Source organism: Athene cunicularia (genome assembly GCF_003259725.1).
Source record: "Athene cunicularia isolate RWA chromosome 2 unlocalized genomic scaffold, athCun1 chr2_part1, whole genome shotgun sequence".
Classification (NCBI taxonomy): domain Eukaryota; kingdom Metazoa; phylum Chordata; class Aves; order Strigiformes; family Strigidae; genus Athene; species Athene cunicularia.
This window is the reverse complement of record NW_020799095.1, coordinates 4,710,994-4,729,179: the sequence shown is the minus strand read 5'-3', so window position 1 is coordinate 4,729,179 and position 18,186 is coordinate 4,710,994. Positions and strand designations below refer to the sequence as shown.

General features: G+C 34.3%; 1 protein-coding gene across 2 annotated transcripts in view; it reads right to left on the bottom strand.

The window, feature by feature from the left end:
- The window catches only part of ULK4 (unc-51 like kinase 4), a 249,423-nt gene that overhangs the window by 190,758 nt on the left and 40,479 nt on the right, over window positions 1-18,186 (bottom strand). For both annotated transcript variants that reach the window (XM_026843577.1, XM_026843576.1), the window contains exons 17-19: window positions 17,186-17,293; window positions 12,815-12,898; window positions 2,126-2,287 (exon numbers count right to left, since the gene is read on the bottom strand). In XM_026843577.1, coding sequence (XP_026699378.1) covers window positions 2,126-2,287; window positions 12,815-12,898; window positions 17,186-17,293 — 354 coding nt within the window. The remainder of the gene's footprint in view (window positions 1-2,125; window positions 2,288-12,814; window positions 12,899-17,185; window positions 17,294-18,186) is intronic.

The following is an 18,186-nucleotide window of genomic DNA, read 5'->3' as shown; positions in this document are numbered from 1 at the left end:
GGGGGGGGGGGGGGGGGGAGTAAACTAGGCTACAATAAGCTCTTCAGGTTTTAGCTTCCTCTTAAATATTTTCTCCTACCTTCTAGATAAGATGCATGAAGATTTTCTTCTCATCAGATGCTATGGGAAAAAAAGACAACTCTAGGAGTGCTTAAGAGAGGCTAGCTACTCACAGCATAAGTATCATGACAAAGAAAAGATTTCTCAGTGGTTCATCTCAACCTTACAGCCTATGTAATCAAGTGATCCAGGATCTCAAAAGAGGCTGAGAACAGAGAGGGACAGACAACCCTCTCTCCTCATAGTCCCTGGAAACCTCATCTAAGGGCAAAGTGTGAAAACCACATGCCACTGATAATACTAACCTCTGAGTCCACTGCTACAAAAAGCCGTAGTGAGTCTGCACTGATGACAAGTGTATTCTTGAGAATCAGAAGCATAACTTCTGTATCTTACTGAGCAGAAATAAAAGCTTTTGCCTAACTCAAGCATGCCATATTGTCCAGGAAGAACCTGACAACCTTTTTCAAGAGGGGCTAAAAGAAAGCCCACTAACATTTCCTCTGGTGATCTTTCTTTGTCCAGTGTCTGAATGTAGTTCAGATAGACTTCCTCTGGGATATGCTGCTCACTGTGGCACACAACAAAGGTGTAACTATGTAAAAGGCCCCTACAAACAGAGCAGCTTTGGAAGCCTGGTGTAGGAGTTAAGGGAATGGTTAATGCCAAAGCAAAATTCTTCAACTGGATAGCAGAGAAACAGGAGGAAAACTTCAGGACAAGTTGAAAGACAGCTATGATCTAGAAGCAAGCAAATAACAACTCCCCAGTCTAATAACCAACAAGAACTGTTCCCTTAGGGCAAAAGTAGTGGTAGGAGATAGGATTGAGCAGAATCACTGAAATAGTAAGTAAAGGAAATTGTAACTGTAATCTCCAGTCTTTTACCATAAATACAGTCATGATGTAAGCATAAAATTCATAGAACAAATAAGTAAAGTCTCAAAAAGAGCCTTTCTGAAAATGTAGCCTAGCAGCCAGATTCACGAGCAGGCTTAAGCTATAAATGCTCTGTATAAAGGTTACACATATATTTCACATTTTTAGAAAGTAAAATCCTCTACCCATAAAAGTTCTAAGACTAAGTTTTTACCAAGAATTTCAGGAGCCACAGAACAAAAGCTTCTGTAACATGTATTTTACTAAATACACTTTTTCCCAGTATATGAGAATTTTATTTCCCAAGCAAGACTCTGCCACAAATACACACCAAGGTAAATGTTTAATAAATACATATATGTTTAAAAATTATATATTTATTCTACCATTTATCTCTTCAGCCACAGATTAGATATATTTTTAATTCTCTCTGGTTTATTACCTCAATGCTAGATGTGTCTAAGTGCATACTGCTGCTACAGCAACATTACCATTTTTCTCTGGAAGCCAACAGTAATCTCATTAGTGAGCCTGAGCTCTACTCAGGAAATGAGTTATCACACTTCATTTAAAATGAGTCAACTTATTGTTCAGTTCTAAAATACTACCTGTACTGGTATGGCTTTTGTTTTGTTAAGAGATATAGTTACACTCTCAGCCCTGCTAAGTATTTTATATCTTATAAATCTTTCTGTTCCAAACCTTCTGCTTGCATATCATAGTTCTGTTTGTCTTGTTATCATCCTATATTAACTTACAAATTCAGGGCAAAGGCTATCCCTGACAATTTTATAGAACATGATGATTTCAAATATGTATTCTAAGAAAGTCTGAGATAAAAAGAATAAACGCTTTTTATTTAAAATATCATACAAAAAAGAAATTTCAATTTTGCAAGAATTTAATCGATTCTTTAAAAGATTACACTTTTCAATCATAACTCATGATCACCAGCATAAGAAAATATATGTTTCAGAAAATTATGATTCACAAGTATTTTTCATAAGCACTGGACTGTAATATGCGCACTTTTCAATTTCAGATAATTTGTAAATATGTTTTAATGTAATGTGAAATATAAATATACATACATATAGAAACATGGTCAAAAACATTTGTCTCAATTCAGAATGTTTTTCAAAATAAATCCCAAAACATTTCTATATCACAAAAGGAAATTCCTTACCGAAACAGCAGTTATCTTCAAAGAATCTACTCTTGAACGTGTGAAAAGGTACCACAAGAGCAGTCCAATTTCTCCTGTAATAAATCCTTGTGCATGACAAGAGAGAGTAGTGCAAACATTTTCAATTATCTTTGCTGCCAAATGGTGCACCACCCGGTCTTCCTATAGGGAGGACAGGAAAGGAAAACGCATTTGCAAATGTCTCTAAAGTTCCTGATTTCTTTTTAAGCTACTTCCTGTGTCCATGTTTTATTCCATTTATATCATCTTAGTGGGATTTCTTAATTTTATTTGATACTCGCCAAAGTAATTTCATAGGAAACCTCATCTTGTGACAAAATTATGTTTACAGATCCACTTTCCCCCACTTTTCGCCTTTACTGCAAAGACAACTTAATGCAAGTAAAATTTAATACAAAATCTTTCAGCTCCAAATGACCACTTCAAATTAAATGTAGTCACTAAAAAATGAAAAGGTTTTGTTATATTAGAAGTGTTCCATGATCAGTTCTTTACGAATGTCTGTGTATCAACACTCTCATCACTACAACAGGCTCCAAAGTGCAAGATTATGACACACAGTTAACATTAGGAAAAAAAAAAAAATCATTAAACCCTCTTTATGCAGAAGAGCCCTGGGATAAAGAAAAAGCCTTCTTGCAAGCCAAGTTATTCCATAACTTCCTTCTCTTCCTCTTCCAAAATAGACAACCCTGACCAATGTTTAAGATAAACCATTGGGTCCCATTTACTACATAAACTCCTAAATTTCCATAAGGGATTTTGAATCCTTCATATTTTTAATCATATAGTTTTATATGCAGAATCATTTATGGAAATCCACTGTACACGTAGCTTTAATGTCTACATAATACTATTCGTACTACAATGTCTCCATGGAATAAAAACCATCACATCAGAATAATCACAAGCCATCAGCACATCATGAACTTCACATGGCAGCAATTCTTTCTCAAGAAAACTGTTACTGACCCCAGTGAAAGCTTAACTTAATACAGATCACTTTAAGCAGTGTCTCTACTTTCTCTTTTCTCCCCCCCCTTACCTCCTTTCTTTAGTATCTTTTTTTTTTTTTTTTTTTTTTTGCAGAGTCTCTACCTTAACAGAAACGGATGATTCATTGCTGGTGTTTTTTTGGCTGTGCATTGCCTTACCTTATCTCAATCTTTAAGTATGAATAAGTGAAGTCTTTCACTAATATCTTAAATGGCTCTTGACTTCAGGAATAGTGAATTTTAATATAAGAAGGACAACCAATTTAATTTGTCATCTACCACATAGCCTGGCTTCACAAATAATTCATCATAATATCTAATTGATTTCTTTCTTAAACTAATGTCCACATTATCCTACTAACCTTTGGATTTCTGACATTTATCTTCACAATCAGAATCACCAACAACTGTGAGCAATGATAATGAAACCTTTCAGAAAGCAGTACAAAAGCCTTCCAGAAGGGGAGAACTTATACTTCATTAAAAATATATTCAATATTCACTCTTCCTTCTACTGACTTAGATATTCTAAAATATAGACACTAATGTAAAAATATTCGAAAACTCTGGTAAAATGCTATTTAAAAAAAAAAAAAAAAAGCCGTATTCATCATTTTCATGCTAATCCTTCCTGCCCTGCTAAAGAATTGCAGCTCTACTCAAAATACTTAAAAGAAATACTAAAGCCAATTCCCATCTAAACCATTTACACTCTTTTATAAAACTCTACTGATCTCTGTGGTCTTCCTTCTAATTTTCAGCAATGACACCAAAGAAGATTTAGGCTGCTCTTTTTCTTACAGTTTTTATTACTGCAATATACTGTATCTTTCTGATCTATTAAAGCTCTAAATACACAAATAAGCCTATATGTTTACCAAAATTAAGTTTATCAAAACTTTTAATAAATAATATTAATTTATAATATTTTTCTGTTAATTATACTTCTGAATTTCAGTCTCTTTTTTTTTTGCTACAGTTAAGGTAAAAATACATGGGATTTATCAAACTGACTATATGTATTTAAAATCAAATGCATAATTGAAAAGTTAATAGTAAAGTTAAATCTCTCTTACATGTGAAGTGATTGCTAGGAATGCCAACTGGGACTCCACTGCAACTTCAAGCAGGCAGAAACACTTAATAAATGCACTACAATCCCATTAATAAATTATTATGCAGAGGATAACAGTTATTAAAATGTTAACAAATTTCCAGATGCAATTACAGTTCTTCACAAAATTTGGTCCTGAAGATGAGCTTTATTTTCTTTCAGCCAGATGAGTTATGCCCTGTGCCAGATAGTCCTGTTACTTCGGCTAATAGAAAAAGGTCATGTATTGTCACAGCACTCTAAAAACTCAGTGAGGCTGTCAGAGTAATTCCATTTGCTGCCACCTAAGATTGTCCATCTCAGCTCCTCTGGGATCTATTCCTGAGCACTGTCTAAGCAAGAAAACTTACACCATTTTCTGCTTAATTAGCTCTCTGGAAGGAAAGATCTGACCTAAATCAGTATTAGGCTTCTTATCTAAAGGAGTCATCTTGTCATGTTAACCAGGATATAAACTATGTTAGCGAACAGAGATGGATCTTCAAGATACAAGCAAAGCAATTTCATAGGGAGGGACTCTTTATCAGGGAGTGTAGTGACAGAATGAGGGGTAACAGTTTTAAACCGAAAGAGGGTAGATTGAGATTAGACATAAAGAGGAAATTCTTTACCGTGAGAGTGGTGAGACTGGCACAGGTTGCCCAGACAAGCTGTGGCTGCCCCCTCCCCTGCAAGGGTTCAAGGCCAGGTTGGACGGGGCTTTGAGCAACCTGGGCTAGTGGAAAGTGTCCCTGCCCATGGCAGGGGATTGGAACTAGATGATCTTTAATGTCCCTTCCAACCAAAACCATTCTATGATTCTGTAACAGTTAATCCCTGTCCATATCATGAACTGCATCAAATCTAAATATATGAAAAGAACTGTATCAAAAACAAGCACATACTCTACTTCCACTGGGTTTAGATTTCAACTAGTTTTACAAAATGCACTTAAAGATAAAGCTCCTAATTTTCAGTCATGTTGAACACTGTCAGATGTATCTGTTTCCAGTTGAAGTCATGCATGCTTAGTGAAAATGAGCCCTGAGTGAGAAAGCAAATACCAAAAGGATAAATAAATGTACACTGCTAAAAGAGAACTTCTTTTAATCATGTCTTTCTACTCCAATTGTGAAAAAAAAAAAAAAATGCAAATCAAAGTCATCAAAGAAGCTACTTTCATTATTTGAAATAACTAAATCTACTGTTGGAGAACGGCTTGGAGAGAGCAAGGCCATAGCTCCCTGCAGAAGTTGGTCCCAGCCACCTGAGGTAAACAAAGGAAAGAACCCAGGGTACAGTTATGTAAACAAGGATGGAGATCCAGGGCTCAGTTGTGCTAGCAAGGACTGTTGTGAGAACAAGGAGATAAGTTGGGGCATATTATGACCTTGGGGGTCAGAGGAAAGCAGCCCTGGGAGAGAAGCAGGTTCACAGCAAGAAAGATGTTTATGCATACCAGAAATGCCACAGGGGGCTGGGGTATTATAATGTGATCTTTTAAATGTACCCAATGGCTGAGACATTATAATGTAGTTTCTTGAATGTATCCAGTAGAGTTGCAAGTAGTGTATTGTAGACTGCTTATATAAGGTGTGATTTCTATCAATAAATTTGAAGCTTGCTCTATCATTCACATTGAATCGGCTGCTTGCTTCCTCCACCCGCCGCAATCTACCAGATATTTTTATTGATTGTTAAAAAATTAACAATGCACTAGAAGTTTTGGAGTCACTGAAGATATAGTCACTATGCTAAGCAACATACCACCTAAAAAGAATATAATTTCATTTAAAAGTTAAGATAACATATTCTATGATCTTTTTATATTATGCGTGATACTGATGTAGAAACATTGGAAAAGTTGAAAGATTCAGGTAGTAACACTGTATTCCATCATTATTCTAAATCAACTTCCACACACTTCTTCCTTTAATCTAAAAAGACAAAACAAAAATAAACTGCAAACATAACTTAATGAAGTAAAGCTGTATCATCCCAAGCATTCATAAGAATTGAATCTTAATTTGGTAATAATTTGCAATATAAACCCTTCACAGAGAAGAAGGAACTCAGAAATAAAAAATTTAAATACCTTTTTTTTTTAAAAAAAATTAAATTGTTAGTAAACTAGAGAATCAATATCTAAAGAAGAAATTAAAGTGATAACTTATATGATTCAGACCATCACTTTTATACTACAAGCAATTCTGTCAGTAAACTAAAAAACTGATGTCTAAAGAAGAAATTGAAGTGGCAGTGTGTATGATTCAGACTATTACTTTTATACTATAGGCAATTCTGTCAGTAAGCTAGAAAAGCGATACCTAAAGAAGAAATAAAAGTGAGAATATATATGATTCAGACTATCACTTTTATAATATAGGCTGTCCTATACTTTCCAAGAAAATTGTTATGATTTTATTCTCCTCCCCTACAAATTCTCCTTTCAAATTCACTGTTAAGGAACTGCTCCAGTTAAGGATACACATTATAATGCATACTGCCTTAGATATTCACATTTATTTTTTAGTTATCTTTTATTATTAAAATTCCTCATCAGTTCAGAGTCAAAACCCTCAGACTTATATCTTGCTTCCTCATAAAGGAAGATGTCCATATGAAAGAGGGAAATGTATACTATATAGCTTACTGGCAAGCTCTAACTTACTAAAAATCTTGCTTATACAGTACCTTGCACATTCAAGAGACAAAAAATTATCCTTTGTAAACTCATTTGCTATTTCTGATTCAGATGCACTCTCCAGGTGCCATGGTTCAAAAGTTCAAAATGAGAGGATTATACACATTCTAAAAGCCAGGTACAGTGTATGTGTATATATATATATCTATATATATATATCTATCTATATATATATATATATCTGTATATATTAAACAGTGTGTGTATATATATATATATATATATATACACACACAGCAAGTGTACTGCCTATATATGATTTTTTCCAGATTCTATGAAGTCTTTACTAAAATTGTATATCATTGTATATCTTATATTTACATGCCATTTGCAAGCAGAAATGAACAGATACCAAGCTCCTGAAAGCTATCAATGATTCCTCTCTGCTTTCACACAGGCAGACTTAAAAGCAGGCTTGCACACAGTTTCTGAATGTGAAGGACCTCATCAAAGCAACATAATCCAGACTAAATCAGACAAGAAAAATTATAAAAAACACTAAAGAGTAGTTTGGATATGGAAAAGATTACTGGTTCAGTATCAGGATCAGAAAGAATGCAGGGACAAATATAAGGGAGAAAACAGTGAAAGCAGAAAGAAGAGAGAAATGACTGGAACGTTAAGTTTGAACAGGGTCAAATGTAAAGCAGCAACTAAAGTTGAGATTTCACTTAGTTAAGATTAGGTTGAACCTTAAATGTGATAATGAAAAGCAAAAAAAGATGCAGAGTCATTAAGGATACTGAAGTAAGAGATAGGATGATACATTTGTGGTGAAGTAGTCATGGGTAACTTTAGCAAAGGAGTTTTGAATAAACTGGGTGAAATGGATCAAAGGAAAAGGGTAGCTACATTAGCATTAGGTACTCAGTATTAAATAAGAATATCCTTTCTGAAATAGAAAGTATCTTTCATGACTGCACAGCACAGAAACTGTAAGAACTAAGCACTTTAGCTGTAGAAATCAGGACACTGCTATCGTAGAGACTGTACACAAATATTTAAAAGTTGAACCCAGACACAAACACAGATGCCTTGAACAGGCATTTTGTGTCACTGTTGGAAACGATTAATAAATAAATATTGGAATATTTACTACATGGGTTCTGACAGACATTATACCAAGACTAAACATGTCAAATTGGGCTTATCATTTGTGTATTTATGAGTGTACCAAATATCCTTATTTTGACACTTCATTGAACACATCTGTTCTTTGCCTCAGCTTCTAGTTAACAACACTGAAGTGCACGAAATCTGAACTTGTGATCCTCTACAGATAAAAGACTTTCCCAATCTTCTACTTTGCCATCCTAAAACTCCTTTCACCTATACATACACTTGTCAGTGTTAGATTTTCAGGCACAGAAGGTATGTGGAAACGACACTGTGCATTTTCTGAACATTTTGTTCCTTTACAGACAAATAAAAGGGACACGCACATTTCAAACTCCTTCCTGCTCTACTGTTCTGTTTCAGAGGGCAATTCTGCTCTGATAATGACAAACCTTATAAAACTCCAGAGATCCAAGTACACTTCAGATTAGTTCATAATAAAACTGAAGAACAGCAAATTGACCTTATAAAACTCAAAGCTATATAAAATATAGTACTGAATGACATCAATTGGTTTTATTGTCTTGATTTCTTATTATATCAAACAAAGCTTAACTGGCAATAAAAACTACAAGTATGTATTTATAATGCATATGCATTAGTAATTCAACATACTGTAATAATTCTGAATTTATTACAAAAAGTTAGCTTGTTATCTTCATAACTAGGACCATATTCACAAATATTCATTCCGTAAAACATACTGATGTAAAATTTATTTAAATAAGCTTAGAAAAATTAACATTTAATTTTAATTTAGTTATGATTTCTTAATTACTACTGTAAGAATGCAAAGCTTACTTACATGTTATAAATTGGTAGATCAGGGAAATTTATTGAATAAATATCAGATTACAGGCTACAAATGTAAAATAAAGAAATATAGCAGCTAAGATCTTCAGCTGCAGTCAAAGAACATTAGACAGTGAAGACAAGTTTAGATGATATTTTCAGAATTTTCATATCCAGTGCCTCAACAGTGCAAGCAATAAAATTTACACAAAACCTTGTTCTAGTTTTAAGTGAGATCTTAAAAAAATCTAGATTGTTCATTTTACCTGTTTCTACTATCTCCTATTTCACAGCAGGATCGGGGGGAGAAATTATCATTCACACACTCCCCTACCACGCTTGCATAGCAGCCACCAAACATTGTGAGCCACTCACTGCCTAGACAAAGTGGCTCTGTGCAGGCTACCAGAGCAATGCAAAGTTGACTCAAAAAAACCACAATCAAAAAACCAACGCATTAGAGCCAGTGTATTAGATTAGCAGAAAAGAGCACTGATTTGGAAACTGGAGAGGTTCAAAAAGCAATAAAAAGGGCTTGTATTTGTAACAAATCAGTAACAAAAATAAGACTAAAGAAAATTGAATTCACCACTGAACAAGGTGAGGCCAAAGGACATAGAAAAGGCTCAGGAGGTCAGTGTCTGTCTCAAAGTGATAGTGGTCTCACACTGAAATGGGCACAGTTTACAAAATAACCATCCTTGGATTTACTTAAAGCTCAAGTAGACAAAGCCCTGAGCAATCTAATATAACTTTGATGTTGAATGCAAATATAAACTGACACTGTTTTGACAGCAGGCTGGACCACAAAACCTCCAAAGGCCCAAACTGATTTTTTTCTTATTATTTTCTTCCCCTTACAAGCAAAAAGCTGGAAAGCACTTGATTTTAATTTTCTTACATGTGGACGTAGTTTATGCTTTATTCTCGGTGAAAAAGACTATATGACTGTAACTAGAAAACAGCTCTTTAACATATCTGGCAATGAATTAAGAAGCAATTCTGAACAGTAGCAACTTTTCTTCCAGTTATCATCTTGGTAGCACTCTGAAGAACTCACTCTTGAATGTCAAGATCTTTCTCGTATTGGGAACCCCAGAACTGAACACAATACTGCAGATGTGGTCTCACTAGTGGTAAACAGAGGAGAAGAATCAATTCCCTGAACCTGCTGGCTATTTCTTGCTAATACTGCCTGTGTTGCTGTAACCCCTCTTTGCTGCCAAGGCACACTGCTGGCTGATGTTCAACTTTTCACTGGTACCCCCAAGGCCCTTTCTGCAGAGCTGCTTCCTAAGGACCTTCTACTGTTGCAGGGGGGCTACTCCATCCCAGAAGCAAGCCCTTGCTCTCACTTTTGTTGAACTTAATGAGGTTCCTGTCAGCTCATTCCTCCAGTCTTCCATAGTCCTCCTGTCTAGCAGTCCTGACATCCAGCACATTGATGCTGCTCCCCCCACCAATTTGGTGTTATCCAACTGAGGAACACACTCCCGTCGGTCACTCTGGTCATTACTGAAGACATTAAACAGTACTGATCTCTGAGGGACACTCCTAGTTATTGGCTGCCAGTGAGACCTTGCACTACTGATCACCTGAGTGAATGTTCCTGCCCACCTTATCTTCCATTTCATGAGTCCATATCTCACCAATTTGGTGATAAGGGGAGTATGAGAGAGTGCATTAAAGGCCTTCCTAAGGTCAAGGCATAAAATAGCCACTGCCCTCCCCTTGCCCACAGCACCAGTCATGTCCCCATCACAGCAAGGAATCAGGCTGGTCAGAGGGCTGTAGCATATGACATGTGAGGAAAGGCTGAGAGAGCCATTCAGCCTTGCAAAAAGAAGGTTCAGGGAACACCTCATTGCCGTCTACAACTACCTGATCTAAGGATAAAGAGAAGCTCAAGACAAATATTCTCAGAGGTGCACAGCCACAGGACAAAAGGCAATGGCCACAAGTTACAACACAGGAAACTCCAATCATATACAAGGAAAAAACTTTATAATGAGGCTGGTCCAGGCATTGACCAGAGAGACTTAGGACCACCATTCAGAGACATTCAAGAGTCAAACAGACATGTCCTTGAGCAATCTGATTTCGACCTCCTTTGAGCAGGAGATTGGATTAGATGACTTACAGAGGTCCATTCCATCCTAAACTATTCTATAGTTCCACATGTTCAAACATGTTTTAAAAGAATCCCAGAAAACACTCTAGGACATGGGTTTATATTTTAAGTCAGGTAGGTGACATCACACAGATGTTTTCATAAAAACTCATTAAGTAAATTTTTTTATGTAACTTTTGCTGCTAAAGATTGTGAGATCTACTTTCTCACTAAATAATATGATAGACTGAAGAGACTGATACACTGTTGTCCTGGATACATCAACTTCAGTAGTCCTACACTTACAACTTCTGAAACAAACATGCAAAAGTAACACAGTAAAATGAATACTTTAAAATCCTTCTTTCTCTGTTTTTCCATCTTGGTTCATTCCTTCTTCATCCCTGCATCTAAAACATCTGGCACAAAAACTTATTTAATATCTGATTATTCTTTCCTTAAAAAAAAAAATATTTAAAAATCTGTTGCAAACAGATGTCTAACAGTAATATGATTTTAACCATCTAGTTTTAGATGCTACAATGTCATTTTCCAAGAAAGACGGATGGCTGTGAAAGTTACGGAAGATAAGAAGAGGATTGCTATAAGAGTGGAGGAAGAAAGTAGCAAAAGAAATTGCAAAAGAAATCAATTGCAAACCTCGAGTATCTTCATAAACAGAAACTATAGAAATGCACACCTGTGCTTGGTTAGCCTAGATATAACTTTGAATTTGTGCTTAATTAAATTTAATTCAAACTATTGCATGGGAAATGTAATTCTATTTTGTGTGATTTTTTCAAGAAAAAATATATCAAGATAAATTATTAAGAAAAATTTTGACATGTTTCAGGACTAAGAAGTCATTTTATTATATAGGAATAAATTAGTGTCTTACGGATGTCTCGATTTAGTTTGTCTACAATTAATTTTCAGAAATAGCAAGTATTCCATTACTAAATTTATAATTAAATAGCTTCTCACAAATGTGCCTTAGAATGACATCTTACTCTAATTATGAGCTGGAAATAGTCCACAATACCAACACAGTTGTATGTTCTTGATCACCTGAAGGTTTGAAGATGTTAAAATGCATTTTGACTCTTCCTCTATTAATTACAATTGGTAGGCAATAAAGATCTCAAAAAAAAGAAGAAAAAAGCTATTTCTCTTGCTTTCCCCCCTCCAGCAACCTCTGACATGTTTTCTGCCTTGAGCTTTGCCTTGGGCAAAAATAAAGTCAAGTGGTCTCATACAAACAATAGATGTAAACCCTCTACTCAATTCTTTTTCATTTTATAAATTGGAACTATATGCATGTTTTTCTTCCCTTCCTCTATCACAGCTAAGTCATCACCAAGAAAAATGAAGAATACAGCATAGCATATGTATGAGAAAAAAACTAATGACTACTTTTTGGCCTCAAAAGAATGCTAACAACCCAGTAGGATAACAATGCAGTTTTAAAAAACTGTGTATCGACCACTTCAAAACAGAAAGTAAATCTTGCTCCAAGATTTATGAAGGATGTATAAAAATCAAATTGCAAGAGGACAGTACAAACTGTCAGAACATTTCTCAAAAGCAAGCCACAGTATTAATAAATTCCACATTCATTAACAGTAATTTATCTCATTTCCAGAAAACAAGCACCAATACATAAATGCTCAATGTACAGAGAACACTGCATTTTTGCATTAATCCCCTGCTTAGGTCATGGTCTTATCATGATTATTTAAATTCAAGAGCAATACTTGGTTGACAAGGTACTGCAGTGCTGCAGGCTACAATCCTCACACAATGCCTAAAGGGTTATTACAGTGGAGAAATTCTACTGAGGACAATGAAAGATCCTTACCCCTTCCCGAAGACACCTCATTAGCACAGTGTAAGCAGCAGAGGGAACAACCCAGCATTCTCTGGGGTGCTCCCTTTTTTCCTCCTGAAATGAAGCCAATGGCACAAATGATTAAATCAAAAAAATCACAATAATCTCAGTCACATTAAAAATGGGTAACAGATTCTTAATAAGGTTCATATCGTACATATTTGAAGTTAACATATGCTAGAAAATATATTAAATTCCAGGGCAGTATTACTATTTAATGTTATTCATCTGCAGCACAGAAATGGATATTCTATTAACTTATTTAAATAGACTACAAAATCCATAACAGAATTTGTCCTAATATTTCTGGGTGTCATCAATTTCTTCAAATGCACATGCACGAAAATATTTTTGTATTCCTCTCAATCATTCTGACTACTTCAGAAAGAGATAACTGATTATTAAGAGCAGTAATGCTTCTCTTTAAATGTGATTTAATTATACCAAACAAACAAAATTATTTTTATCTAGCAACTAAAAAAGTTGTAAACTTACTTTGGAAAAAAATATTCAAAGTCATACAAGGAGCTATAAAGTGTTTAATAAAATTTGCTGTATGGTATAGCCTTCAGTACATATCAACACTGTTCCAAGATCCTTGAAATCACCCTAACTATTAGAGAGGCTAATTCACTGCTAGTTGAATCAGGGGTTTGATTCTTACATTAGACGTTAATGAACTCCACTTCCCCCTCTCCCAGAAGCCTACTGCAGAACTTCAAGTTTAAAAGAGGTCACTTGGCTATCATTAAGATTTAACTAAAACAACCTCCATATCTAGGCTAGTAACAGAGATATTAACAACTGAAATAAAAAATAGTCTCTTTTGGGACAGAAAGTGAGAAATAACAGGCACTGGATGGTGTGAAGATGAAGGTCAAGAAATCAGTGAGTAACTTAATAAGTAGACAAAAGATGACAAGCTACAGTTTCTTCAGAAATTACACATTTCTTGAACTCTACTGATTGTATTAGCAAATTATTTTTAGCATTCTAATTATCTTTATAATTAAAAGCATAGGATGGGCAAAGTGGAGGTTAACAATGCAGAAACAAATCAGACTTTCTGAATTTCCTGATTTCTGAGTGGGCTACACTAATTCAACATATATGATGTGATAATGTCTGGCATTTAATTAAAGCATGGCACATTAGCAGAGAAGAAATTATTGAATTGCCTAGTAAAATTAATTTTCCTTCTTTACTGAAATTAAATCAAAACTTTTTTTGCAACATATCGATAGAGAAAACAGATTTGTTAAATACAAAGTTTGCTAACTTTATATTAGGAGGTATGGAACATTTTTTCTTGGAAGTAATTTACAGACAATAAGAGGAGTTTGACATCTGATTGAGACATCAGATTGACTACATTGCACCTCCTTCATCTTATCTGAGTAACAAAATGTTGACATTTAAGCAAAGTTTGCCTTCTAAGGCGTAGTGCATAAGTTTAAGAAAATACGGTCCAAGTTTCAAAGAAGGATAGCAGGTTACTTTCTAACAGTCAAAAGTGGAATCTTCACCTAGAAAATGCAGGACAAGACTAGAAGTTAAGACAAAGTCACAATGACAGCCTATGCTGGAACAGGCATGGGTCTGTTTCTCATTTTATTAATCTAATTTAATGAGAAAATCTGCCAAGTTTTTCTGTAACTGTACATATTAAATGTACTATAAAATAAAAAGCCTTAAGAAGTAGTGCAGTTCTGAAACATTAACAGTTCTTCCATTCTTCAGACTGATTAATGATTTTCTGCAAGGTTTTGTCTCTAGTTACAAATAGAAAAGCAAAAGGTCTACAAAACGTAGCACCATTCTTAGTTACCTAAAAACACTTACACAATTTAACATTTAATAAATTGAAATATACCACCAAACACTGGGGAATCTTCCTACATTTTTACTCACAGCCCATGCTGATTCTGATTAAACTTTAGGTTCTGCACCCTAATAACACAAACAGCACAAAATGAATAGCAATATTACATAGAACTTGAAAGTTTTCCCTCAAGGCAATTCGCTCAAGAGTAACAGAACATCCTCCCTGGGGTCTGCTCATGATACTTGTGAATTACTCTTGGCTTCCATTCCAAAAAATGCACACATGGAGCATAAAATCTTACTTATGAGATTTCATATGCAAGTGCACACATAATAGAGTTTAGGACTGCAGAGGACCATTATGATTATCTGGACTTTTTCCCAGTATTTTCTACGCCACAGAAGTGCAACCAGTGAACCTGTATTTAACCTAATGAATCATGCTGTGCCTAGACAGCTGAACTTGTTAAGTGTTTGATAATTAATGATTTACCAAATGTTCGTTAGAAAAATAAATAATCCTTATCATTATTTAATATTAATATTGTCGTTGGACCTAGTAACACTTAGCAAAACCACAGAAGGAATAGATAAATAAATAACCCAAAGACTTAGAGTTTAAATGATATTTAGCAGCTTGATAAAAAAATCAAGCAGGCTAAACAGTAAAATGGAAGAAAACAAGGTAAAAAAGAAACAAAAATATTTTCTGTACCGTTCTTAATGAATTAGATGCAGTTATGATTATTTTCTTAAATTAGTCAAGGCATAAAGTTTTGCTGTTTAAAGATATAAACTTTCTTGTTTCATTTTATTATACTGCTACTGACTTGGTATGTGATCTCGGTAAGGTCATTCAATACTATAGTTCTACAGTTTAATGAGCAACAAAATGCCTACACCACTACAGTATTCTGAGGTTAAGTATGTACAGAATAGAGAAATTAAAAGCTTTATAAAGGACTTTTAAAAAACTAACTAACTAAACAGATAGTGTCTCCAAGGATACAAATCACAATGATATTTTTGCGGTTTTACCAAGACACAGTGCCTTGAGTTCATGTGTAGAGTAGCTCCAAATGCTTCTTCCTATTCTCTAATAATTTCTTGCTTAAAACTTGAAACTATGCAATCCATTGCTATAGATCCTCATGAAACATAATAGAGTTGCCATCTTAATACAAGTTATCATGCTTCAAACATTGTGAAGTTCATCAATCAATGAATTTGTCAGTTCACATTTTCAGAAGGAAAAAAAGTTAGGATCAGTGCATGTAAATCATATTGCTGTTATAGAGCGAGTGTAAACAGATTTGTTTTTAACATCGAATTTTAATTTCAAAATAAAATCAAGCAGTGCAAAATACTCTTGCCAAATGGAAATTTCAAGTTGGAATTTTAAGTTTGTTTTTATTAGTATTAAAAAATACATAGTTTGCAATCTGTCTGATGGTGCTAAATACATTTTTTTTTTCCCCAAGGAAAACTGAGAAGTATTAAAACATAAAATCAAACTGTGACTGTGGATGTATTTTCCATAAGATAATTTCTCAGTGTAAGAACAAGTTCTGTGACTTTGTGTGTTTGATAAATATTTTCACAGTTGTCTAACCAAAAAAGGATGATGACAGCTAACCTACAATAAACAAGGCAACCACTACATCTTGTGGAACATGTGAAGTAGCTAGAGCATGAGGACAGTAAAACATGGGAGTTCAACACATGAACTTACTACAGTAAGCCAAAATGCAGATCCATTTTGTACTTTCATTCCTTTAGCAAGTGACCTCACAGACTGTTAACTAACATGATAGCATGCAGAGCAATTACATGATGCAGTTAATACAAAAGCTTCAGAGAAGCTAAGGCTAGGCTTTTTCTGTCTGAAGTTACCTTAATTTCTAATAAGTAAAAGAAAGTACTTTATGAATATGGAAAAGAAAGGTGAGGGTTTAGAGAAGCTATCATCTTCAACTCCTACTACTATTGACACTATTTCTTTTCTATAAGTAACCTCTGTTTATTTTTAATGCAAATCTACTATTTCTATACTGAATGTTTAAAACAGTTCTAGTCAGGAATCACCATAATTCCATTTGAAAGTCATCAGGATCATTCCATTACATTTTCCACATCACTGTGAATTCAACCATGCTAAGATCTAATTTGGACTAGATATATCAATTTATTGATACCACAGGCTGTCCTGATATACCCTATTTAATCAAAGTCTCTAACTAACATGTTGTAACCCTTAGATCTGCCACTTGGAGGCCAGCAGTCATGTTTTATGAAGCTAAAACTCTATACTTAAAGAATGCAATTTAATTAATCTCAAAGAAAGTCTATGATTGGACTAATATGTTTCTTAAAGTAGAAACAGTATCACAGAACACACAAGGACAAGAAACTGTTGAGGATATAAATGAGAAGTAATTTGCTTTTTTTGTCTGCTTTTCCACAGGAAATTTTTTTCACCTTTGTTGTTAAACTGTAAGAATCACATGACAGTCTTACCTCACTGGCTATGAGGTAAAGAAGCTCCCCAAGTGCTGGTAGGAGGCATTGTTTCAATTTGCTATTTCTGAAGTTCTCTCTGATGAGTTCAGTTAAAAGTGTAATTGCCTAAAATAAAAAATAAAAAAAAAAAATAAAAAAATCATAGAACAACATGTATAATCTTTTCTTAAGCAAAATGTGCTGTTAAAGGTAACAAGCTTTATCTGAAATACCATCTTACTGACATAATCTTCACTTATGCTAAAAGAGCCGTTTGCAAAGTATTTAGTAAGCATGGAAAGACAAGAAAAAAAATAATAATTGCGAAAAACATCATATATACAATGTGGAGAAAAATGCAATAAATAGCCTAGGTGACCAATTGTCAACTATCTGTTGTCCTTCCATTTCCCTCAGGACAATAGATCTGCCAGAGAAAAAAAAGTCTACTTGCTGTTCCTGTGCCTCTGTCAGAAGATCTAAAAGAAAAAGTATGATGATCTCCTTTAGTATAACAAATGAAGCATGAATTTTATTTCATTCTTCTGTTTATAAACTCTTTCTTTCCCCTTTATACAGCAAAAACATTATCAGCAGTATCACTGAGATGTGTTTATTTTATGCTTTAGTAGAGAAAAATGGACTTGTTTAAAAACTTTTTAAAGTAGGACTGACTCTGTGACAGTCCTATCCCAAAGTCATTGAGTCCAGATCTTAGATATTGATGACGCTACAAATATCCAATAAGAAGCAGAAATGTTTATACAACAAAGATCATGTAACTAATCAAATCATAATGAAGTAAGTACTGGATCACTGTAACAGACTTTTGAGGTTTTTTTAATTGCTCCTTTCTAGCATAGAACTTTTTGTAATATGTTATGTATATATTATATTATATATAAGTATATACTTTTATATAAACAATAGGGAAGAATTAATGAGCCAAAAAAAAATTTCTCTGGTGTCTTACCCAGTTGAGCAAGTATTGTATTATCTATACACAGTGCACATGGAGC